Below are 10,964 nucleotides of genomic sequence, written 5' to 3'. Positions count from 1 at the left end.
TTTTTAAATGATATACAGTATATTTGGTATATTTAAGTACACATAAGTTAACAAAGACAGTCAACCGAATGTTAGGGTAAGAAAAGTAGTTGATATCACACAAATACTTATACTGTATATATTATATATCTATATATTACATAAAGCTGGTACCAGGGTAGTGAGTGAGGCACTCATTCAGAAGTCATTTTGGAATGGTGGTGGCGTAGTGGACTAAAGCACTGAACTGATAAGTAGAAGGTTGTTGGTTCAATCCCCACAGCCATCACCATTGTGTCCTTGAGCAAGGCACTTAACTCCAGGTTGCTCCAGGGGGATTGTCCCTGTAATAAGGGCACTGTAAGTCACTTTGGATAAAAGTGTCTGCCAAATGCATAAATGTAAATGGAATGTCTTTGGTCAGTGTTCAGTGAGGAGGTGAGTGGACTCTGACAGGGCTGCATGGGACTGGATGATGAACACCCAGTGTTGAATACAGCATTTCAGACTGCAGATGAGTGTGGGAAACAATCTCAGGAGTGATGCTGACTTCTGCTGCAGATACAGACTGTTGATGTGCTCTTCCTGGAAGAGACCACATTCATTTAGTCATTGCAAAGGATGATGAAAGACTGGCTTGAGAATAAATTTGCTTCTTTTACGTTTCAGTTTTTTTAGAAATTCATTATATATCAATTTTATACTACTAATACAGTATAGCATATTGCGTGCATATGTCATATTTAATTATATTATATATTCTGCTGTGGATCAGGTTCATACGCAGTTGAGGTTGTTAGGACTAACCAATGAAACCAGGAAACCAGTGTATGAGATTTGTGACTCACTGCGACTTGTGTTGAGACTTGTTTTAGAAATGTCATCCACAGACCGAACTACACCATAAAGATTCTATTTTATAGGTAATTTAAATAAAAATTTGCTTTAAGTGGTAACACAAAGGCCATGTGTTTGAAATGTGCTTGAAACTTAATATAACTCAATTAACTAACAATCAACAGAACAAGCAGAAAAAGCTTTTTAAAGGAATGTTCCAGGTTCAATACAAGTTAAGCTCACTCAAAAGCATTTGTGGCATAATGCTGATTAAAACAAAAATAATACATTTTACTAATCCCTCCTTTTCTTTAAAAAAAGCAAAAATCAAGGTTATAGTAAGACACTTTTAAAGGCAGAAATGGAAGATTATGATTTTATAAAAACACCTTTAAAAGATTAATTCTTTTGTTAAATCTTGTGTATTATTTGAGTTGTAAAGTTGTGGTTTTTATGGTTGTTTTAGGGTTTATGGCATTACATTGTCAAGGCAGCAAAGTTTTAAAATTGGAATAAAAGATTAATAAGCCATTTTATCACACTAAAATCATGTTAACATGCTTATTGTTTACGTCTTGTGGCGATACTTTTGAAACAGTGAGTATTGCAACATTTACAGATTGGCCCCCATTCACTTCCATTGTAAGTGCCTCAATATAACCCAGATTTCATTTTTTAAAGAAAAGGAGGGACAAGTCAAAATTATTTTTTGTGGTACTCAACATTATGCCACAAATGCTGACGACTGAGTTTAAAGGGGTCATGTCATGGATTTTTATTTTATTTTATTTTCTTCCTTGAGGTTCACTGATTATGTTAGTACAGTTTTCTTGCACAAAAAACAGTCAAAATGTAGTATTACATGACCTTTTTCTACACTGTCTGAAACGCTCTGTTTTACCCCATAGTACATCTTTAAGACCCATTGTTCTGATTGGCTAAAACATCTGAAGAGTGAACACCCTCCCACCATTACACGTGTGGAACTGTTTTATCCAAAAATGAAAGAATGAAAACATGCAAGAGATTTACAAAATCCACTAAAAGCACTCACTCCAGACAATCATTGTTAGCTATATGTCCTAATATATGTGACGCACTCAGTCAAATTACAACAGCTGTTCGACTGATTAACTGAAAACTGAACAAATTCGGCACACTGTTGCTTCCCAATACTTATATTATCAGGCATACAAGATTTGGTGATAAAATAATGCTATTTAAAACTGACAACAGTGAAAATAGTCCAGATTAACACAAACCGTGAAAGTGTGAAAGGCTAATAAATCTGTATTCAGCTGAAAAGAGAGTTATAAGAGATGGTGACCACTTATATGTCAAATTATCAAGAAAAAATCGATTCCTCAAGACTTGACCCTTTTAACTTATATTGAACCTGGAATATTCCTTAAAATTTCACTTCTTTACTGTATCTACAGTACATATTTTCTGTGTGCATTTTGCTGGTTTACTGGTTGAGATATTGCGTATTTGCAATATATTAAAAAAAAACTTTCATTGGTGTTTGCAAAAAAATCATCTATTCATTTCCCGTTTTGGAGCTATATTTAAAAGTACATTTAAACTGAAGAACTAAAAACAAGAGTCTTAGTTCAGACACTGAGATTGTGTTTGAAACTCACTGTAACATTTATACATGACTGCAATGATAAAAATGGCAGTCAGCACCGCAGAGAAGACAAACCCCAATGTCACAGCACAAGAAGATAAATCTACAAGAAAGAATTATTGAACAGAATAGACATTATTGCAAAGGCCTGTTATAAACCCCCAGCTTTTATGCTTTAAATGTGATGGCTCAAGCTAGATATTTTTTATTTAAACAGTGTACAGTATATATACAGAATATATACAGTGTGTGTGTGTGTGTGTGTGTATATATATATATATATATATATATATATATATATATATATACATATATATATATATATATATATATACAGTTGTGCTCAAAAGTTTGCACATCCTGGCAGAAATTGTGAAATTTTGGCATTGATTTTGAAAATATGACTGATCATGCAAAAAAAAAATATTTTATTAAGGATAGTGATCATATGAAGCCATTTATCATCACATAGTTATTTGGCTCCTTTTTAAATCATAATGATAACAGAAATCACCCAAATGGCCCTGATCAAAAGTTTGCATACCCTTAAATATTTGGCCTTGTTACAGACACACAAGGTGACACACACAGGTTTAAATGGCAATTAAAGGTTAATTTCCCACACCTGCAGCTTTTTAAATTAAAATTAGTGCCTGTGTATAAATAGTCAATGAGTTTGTTAGCTCTCACGTGGATGCACTGAGCAGGCTTGATACTGAGCCATGGGGAGCAGAAAAGAACTGTCAAAAGACCTGCGTAACAAGGTAATGGAACTTTATAAAGATGGAAAAGGATATAAAAATATATCCAAAGCCTTGAAAATGCCAGTCAGTACTGTTCAATCACTTATTAAGAAGTGGAAAATATAGGGATCTCTTGATACCAAGCCAAGTTCAGGTAGACCAAGAAAGATTTCAGCCACAACTGCCAGAAGAATTGTTCAGGATACAAAGAAAAACCCTCAGGTAACTTCAGGAGAAATACAGGCTGCTCTGGAAGAAGACAGTGTGGCTGTTTCAAGGAGTACAATACGACAATACTTGAACAAAAATGAGCTGCATGGTCGAGTTGCCAGAAAGAAGCCTTTACTGCTGCAATGCCACAAAAAAGCCCGGTTACGATATGCCCGAAAACACCTTGACACACCTCACAGCTTCTGGCACACTGTAATTTGGAGTGACAAGACCAAAATAGAGCTTTATGGTCATAAGCGCTATGTTTGGAGAGGGGTCAACAAGGCCTATAGTGAAAAGAATACCATCCCCACTGTGAAGCATGGTGGTGACTCACTGATGTTTTGGGGGGGTGTGAGCTCTAAAGACACGGGGAATCTTATGAAAGTTGATGGCAAGATGAATGCAGCATGTTATCAGAAAATACTGGCAGACAATTTGCATTCTGCACGAAAGCTGCGCATGGGACGCTCTTGGATTTCCAGCACGACAATGACCCTAAGCACAAGGCCAAGTTGACCCTCCAGTGGTTACAGCAGAAAAAGGTGAAGGTTCTGGAGTGGCCATCACAGTCTCCTGACCTTAATATTGTCGAGCCACTCTGGGGAGATCTCAAACCTGCAGTTCATGCAAGACGACCAAAGACTTTGCATGACCTGGAGGCATTTTGCCAAGACAAATGGCCATCTGCAAGAATTTGGGGCCTCATAGACAACTATTACAAAAGACTGCACACTGGCATTGATGCTAAAGGGGGCAATACACAGTATTAAGAACTAAGGGTATGCAGACATTTGAACAGGGGTCATTTAATTTTTTCATTGTTGCCATGTTTTGTTTTATGATTGTGCCATTCTGTTATAACCTACAGTTGAATATGAATCCCATAAGAAATAAAAGAAATGTGTTTTGCCTGCTCACTCATGTTTTCTTTAAAAATGGTACATATATTACCAATTCTCCAAGGGTATGCAAACTTTTGAGCACAACTGTATATATATATATATATATATATATATATATATACACACACACACACACTGTATATATTCTATAATATAACTATTGTTTGATTGGCAAATAAATATACAGTATTATGCATATTTCAACTTTAAACAAGAAATGTGTCCTACTTAACTTACCCCATCTTCCATCACAAGAAGAGCTTGATAAGCTGACCATCAGTGGTTCATTTAAGGATGAGTGGTTTATCCAGCAGGAGTAGATTGTGACGGCAAACATTTGTGGTGGCAACTCCAGGTATGATTTCTGAGTGAACGATCCAGCTGGGTTTGTGCTGTAATTGATGTGTTTCTGTGAGTTTGAGCTGTTGAGGATTTCTCCATCTCTGATCCACAACTGTTCAAAAGAATGAGGATAAAATCCCTCAGAGCTGCACAGCATCATTGATGATCCATCTGGTATCTTCACACAGGACATTGACAATACAGGACGTGCTGCAAATAGTGAAAAGAAATAGAGAAAATAGAAAAGTAAAAATGTTTTTGGACATGTTAATAACTATACAATTTTCTGATTTTAGAGATATTGTTCTCCACGAATTTATTACAGTGTTATAAATGAAATCATATAACATATACAGTATGTGGCCATAGCATTTATTTGGGAGGCATTGATGATTTGTTGTAACTGGCTCACCAATAACTTGAACCCTTGTTCTTTCTTTTCCCAGAATCATTTCAGGTGGTGGTGCACTTCTTTTCACAGTACATATGTATGTACCAGTATCATTTATTCGAAGATTTAACAGCTCAAATGATGCTTCTCTAGTCTTTGGAATCCAAATGCATCTGATTTGGTCATGACAGTAGTTTTTACATGACTGATTATTCCATGAGTTAACATAAAGGAATGAACACAGTGTATGATTTATGTGCAGTTGTATTGAAATTATATCTGTGTCATTTGTTAGGTTGTAGTTGCAGTTGACATTGGCAGACTTTCCCTGATGGATGTACAGAGTTTTAGTTTTGTTCACTGCTGCATGAGTTGTCTTGACAAAAGCTGAAAAATACAAACCAGCAAAAAATGGCATCACTTCCCCATTCCGAGATATAGAATGCATATTTTAGCTGCTTTGCTTTTCCTGTGTAATCTGCTGTTTGCCAAGGAAACCAAATGCATTCTGATAGATTTAACAAGCTGTTCACAAACAATAATGGTACACTGTGTTTTTTTATTAACTTAGATTAAATAGTCATATCCATACATTATCCATACATTTTTATTACCATATTAGCTGTTTTTATCAATAAAAGATGAATAGAAAACATTTTTACTACCGAAAACCAAAGCCAGATGCATCCACCCACAGCAGATCAGAGATAAACACTGCAAAATATTTGTACAGATTGAGCAGAAAGGTCATATGAAATACACCATTTTAACCAAGATTTTAAGCATTAAGAATTAAAGGTACAGTGCTGCACATTTCATATGAACAATTACAGTTCAAATAAAGAAATATTCATTTAGAACTCTTTTTTGGCATATACAGTACAGTGATATACGTGAATAGCTGTAGTTTAGATTAAACATGCCTCCAACATGCAAATACTGTACATCATTTTCATATAATTCTGTAATATTCCTTGCACATCTCAATAATAATCACACACTCACCATCTCTCTTTCCAGAAAAAGCGTTGGTCATGTCTGCTGTCTCACTGTCTTTAACCGAAGTGTTGCGTACTGTGATACTGAGTTGTGCTGATTTCCTTTTCATGTTATGCAACAGTAAGCAACAGCTGACAGTAACAGATCATCTGGATTCCTTCAAATTCATTTCTTTATTTCTTAACACACTTTACAAGGAGGAAATGCATATATTGTAACAGTATGGTTCTGTAATACATTAAACACAAATGTAATAAAACAAATAATTAGAACACAATTAACCAAACAAAACCTTTACAGCCAGGGCTGTTTGCTCTAGATTTACCCAACAAGAAAGAGTTTCGAATCAGAAGAAATGTAAAATATAGAATGAAATCTTGAGCTCAGAAAAAGTAATAAACACAAATATCCACAGAGCTATTCAATTTTGAAAGTCCCAGATAGAACACAGATAGGACATGGGTGCATTTTACAAATAGCATTTTTCTTTGTTGGTCTAAAAAAAAAAAAAAAAAAAATATATATATATATATATATATATATATATATATATATATATATACATATATACTTTTTTTTTTTTCAACCAAAACTTCACATTTATTTAATTTAGCATATTTTCAGACTAAAGGTGTTTAGTTTTTGTTAAGTTACTCATGTGCAATGTCACACTCTGTAATGATCTCAAATCTGCATGATATTTCAATGTGTAAAAAGGATGCTACAGAAGAACTAAGTAAGATATGACTGTCACCACAAACACTGAGTGGGCAGGAGTGAAGAAAGCATAGTGGGCAGGAGAAAGAAGCATAACCTCAGGCATTTACTTAGGACAGAATACAACTTAGCTAAAAGTATGCTGGTTTTTTTTTTTTTTTTAATAGCTGAAACATTTTTTAACAGCTGAGTTGAATGAGTGTGAAATTTTGGTTTCTGCAAACTAACAGATTGGTTGACTGTAGGGAGACTATGAGACAAGGCTCTAAATGTCATGACATTTGTGATTTATTTACAAGAAAATACAACATTACAGCAAGTATTCCAAATAAAGTACCAAAAATAAAAGTCATATGTTAAAAAGTGCAAAGAGAGGTTGTAATAAATTAATGCCGTAGCACCTTATCTAAGAAAACAGATGTAAAGTCCCTGCCTATAATCACAAATTCAACACACATGACAGTTTAGTGCTCCTATACAGAGCTTGAATTCAATGAGAACAAAAATACTGATTGTCTGCAATTATGTTTTTCAATGAAAGCATTTTAATCAATGCAGTGAGAATGCTTTGCTTCACATTCAGTGTGCATCACTTCCAGATATCTTAGAAAAACCATTACATTTACAGTTTAGCCTACATTGCATGGCCTTTGTAACAAGTTTAGGTTCAGTGTGACATTATGTTATGTATGAAGTAGGTTAGTTCTCATAAATGCACTCTTCTGTTTGTGGTTTAGCATTGGCCTGGGCGGTCTGGCGTGCCATGGTGTAACTGAAGTTCTCGTAGACTTTATTGCTGAACACTATCGATCCATTTTCATCTCTTTTCTTTCTGCCTGCACAATCAAAAAGTCAACCAGTTAGACAAGTCCAGTGCAATCAGACAGACAGGGAGAGAGGAACATAATAATATACAAAGAGCAGACAAATAGAATCATAACAAATCAAAATCATGTCCATTGAAGTCATAATCACAAAATAAATCCCTTAAGGGTGAAACAAGCCCTAATCAACCTGTCTTGGGTTTATTTTTGCAATCCTGACCACCTTTAAGAGGCCTACTTAATAAGAGTGCTTCCTTTCTTTCTTTCTGTCTTTCTATCTTTTGTACTGTAGTAATGGTATTATGGCAGAAACTGAGGGAGGTTTGCTTTCTGTCGCCATCTAATGGAAATAAATTTGAATGTGTTGACCAGTGAGGAAGTATATTTTCAGATCTTGACAACTTAATTCATGTTGAGATTTCACAACTTAAATTTAAAATACTAAGTGCAGATGTCAACTACAGGCATATTCTTACCTAAATTTACCATGGAAACCACAGTTTCCTTCCCTAAATAGTAACTGTAATAAAACTGTGGTAACTCAGCAGTAGCCACTACACCACTGTTGCCTCAAAAAGTTAAAAATAGCTATCTAAAAGTATTCTGGCAGAAATGCACAAGTATATACCACATATGCTTCTTTTATTGTGCTTATAAGGTGGTTTTGCCCTTTTTGGAGCTTGACAAGCATGGTCACTTTGAACTGCCCTTGTATGGAAAAGAGCTGTGTGAAAATTCCCTGTTGGGGGGCCTGGGTAGCTCAGTGGTACAATATGCTGGCTACCACCCCTGGAGTTCGCTAGCTCGCTCGAATCCCAGGGCGTGCTGAGTGACTCCAGCTAGGTCTCCTAAGCAACCAAATTGGCCCGGTTTCTAGGGAGGGTAGAGTCACATGCGTTCTCGGTGGGGCGCGTGGTGAGTTGAGCATGGTTGCCACGGTGGATGGCGTGAAGCCTCCACACGTGCTATATCTCCGTGGCAACGCGCTCAACAAGCCACGTGATAAGATGCGCGGGTTGACGGTCTCAGACGCAGAGGCAGCTGGGATTCGTCCTCCGCCACCTGGACTGAGGCGAATCACTACATGACCATAAGGACTTAAAAGCACATTGGGAACTGGGCATTCCAAATTGGGAGAAAAAAAAACAAAAAAACATTCCCTGTTGGTGTTTCATGCAGGACAATGAAAGCAAACGATTTGAGTTTTGAACGAATGAGGGTGACTAAATAATGATCGAAAGCGGACTTGATATGAGCTATTCCTTTAAGATTTTGATGTCATGGTGACAGAAAGCAGAAACAGAAGGAAGGATGCTGATGTGTGAGAGATGGAGAGATGTTTGGACAGGGTGAGAGATTTGTAATCGTTTCCGCTGAAATCATGGCTTCTGTTTTAACTAGTGCACTATTCCTTAAGTTGCATCATTGTGCAACAAATGAATAAAGTATGACTCCTCATGCCTTCATTTTCTGTTTCTATCATTCACTTTTATAAATAATGACATATATTCACTGTGGGAGGCAAATGCATAACCAGAATAGGCTGGTTTGCAGGTTGGTTTAAGTTGGTCTCCCAGCCTGGTCATGCTGGTCTTGAGCTGGTTTCGCTTATCAACTACTAGCTGGTCTCCCAATCTGGCCAGCTAAAAAAGACCCCAAACCCCACTAAAACCAGCCAAGAGACCGGCCTGTCCAGGCTTGGAGACCATTTTCATAGATTTTTGTTTTTCAGCAGGGTGGTATAAACTGAAGCAATCTGAGTTGTAATATTTTATGTGTGTTTGAGCTAAACATAATCACACTCACATTTGTACAGAACAGTAGTGACGATCAGGCAGAGGATGATCCCTGCGCTGCATGTGATTATCAGCAGCAAAGATAAACTGGCAGGATATTCTGTGAACATACAGTTCATTGGTGCATCAGAAGAAAGGCGCAGTCAGTTTAAACAACACGCATAGACAAAAAGGTAACAGGATGTGGTGGAACAATCCATCTAGCGCATGGCATGTTTATATAGAAAACTTTTCCAGATTCTGGTATCTGGTCTACTAATTTTAAAAATATTTTGTTTCTAACCCCATGTATTCATAATTTTATTAACACTAACATTACTCTAATAATAATTATATAATAAGTAAATGTTCAGTTCAATTTCTGTTGAAAAACATTATACTTAAATTCACACATATGATATTTGGTAAGTAAAATTTCATTTCAGATGGACGGGATAATAACCCAGACAGCACACAAACAGTACATCTCCGAGATGTCTGTTTAAGAGCGTTTCATCTGGAAAGCATCACATTCTAATTAACATCTGCCAAACATCTTAAAAAGATCAGATTTACAAACATTCTTCCGTCTTCCAGATGTAACCACCCTGATAGCACACGTACATTACCCAGACGTCTATTTGATGTGTGTGTACATCAGACGTCCAACAGACGTCTGGGTGATGTACGTGTGCTATCAGAGTGGTTACATCTGGAAGACATATTTTTTAGGTTGTTTGCTCATCTTCAATATGTCTATAAGACGTTTCCTCTCGGATGTCAATAAGACATTCAGCAGATGTCTTTGAGACGTTTCTGATTTATAATGTTTGTAAATCAGATTTTTTAAATAAGAATTGTTTAAAAATAATACACACCTGAGGTGGTAGTGACAGTTACACCTCAAGTGTGCATCATTTTTAAACAATTTAACAGGCCACAGTCAATTATTACGCTTATACTACGGTTACCACACCTTAAGACATCGACACTGAGTTTTATCTCAAGACATTTTCTGGTTTTCGTCCCTAAAATGCTCTCATGAGAGGAACTACGTTCTTTCGCCACAGATGTGAGTTAGTGAGTGTGTGTGTGAGTGTGTGTGTGAGTCAGTGTGTGAGTTAGTGTGTGTGTGTTTGTGAGTTAGTGTGTGTGTGTGTGAGTGAGTGCGTGTGTGAGTGCGTGTATGTGAGTTAGTGCGTGTGTGTGTGTGTGTGTGTTAGTGCGTATGTGTGTGAGTTAGTGTGTGTGTTTGTGAGTTAGTTTGTGTGTGTGTTTGTGAGTTAGTGTGTGTGTTTGTGAGTTAGTGCGTGTGTGTGTGAGTTAGTGCGTGTGTGTTTGTGAGTTAGTGTGTATGTGTGTGTGTGTGAGTTAGTGCGTATGTGTGTGAGTTAGTACGTATGTGTGTGAGTTGGAGTGTGTGTATGTGAGTGAGTTAGTGCATGTGTGAGTGAGTTAGTGTGTGTGTTTGTGAGTTAGTATGTGTGTGTGTTAGTGCGTGTGTGTGAGTTAGTGTGCGTGTGTGTGTGATTTAGTGTGTGTGTGTGAGTTAGTGTATGTGTGTGAGTTAGTGCGTGTGTGTTTGTGAGTTAGTGCGTGTGCGTGAGTTAGT

General features: G+C 36.6%; 1 protein-coding gene across 4 annotated transcripts; it reads right to left on the bottom strand.

The window, feature by feature from the left end:
* LOC127432523 (popy Class I histocompatibility antigen, A-1 alpha chain-like) lies at positions 1–6,148 on the bottom strand. 4 transcript variants are annotated; one of them, XM_051683721.1, is made up of 6 exons: positions 6,043–6,148; positions 5,703–5,751; positions 5,059–5,424; positions 4,542–4,856; positions 2,460–2,549; positions 2–564 (listed from the first exon to the last, which is right to left on the bottom strand). In XM_051683721.1, the coding sequence occupies exons 1-6, from the start codon at positions 6,043–6,045 to the stop codon at positions 407–409; spliced, it is 981 nt and encodes a 326-aa protein (XP_051539681.1). In that variant the 5' UTR covers positions 6,046–6,148; the 3' UTR covers positions 2–406. The 4 variants fall into 4 exon arrangements, with proteins under 4 accessions (XP_051539682.1, XP_051539683.1, XP_051539684.1 ...); XM_051683722.1 differs by lacking the exon at positions 2,460–2,549 and having other exon boundaries at positions 1–564; XM_051683723.1 differs by lacking the exon at positions 5,059–5,424 and having other exon boundaries at positions 1–564; positions 6,043–6,141.
* Between the last annotated feature and the right edge of the window lie 4,816 nt (positions 6,149–10,964).

The sequence above is a fragment of the Myxocyprinus asiaticus genome, chromosome 42 (genome assembly GCF_019703515.2).
Source record: "Myxocyprinus asiaticus isolate MX2 ecotype Aquarium Trade chromosome 42, UBuf_Myxa_2, whole genome shotgun sequence".
NCBI lineage: Eukaryota > Metazoa > Chordata > Actinopteri > Cypriniformes > Catostomidae > Myxocyprinus > Myxocyprinus asiaticus.
This window is presented reverse-complemented; position numbering and strand designations above follow the sequence as displayed.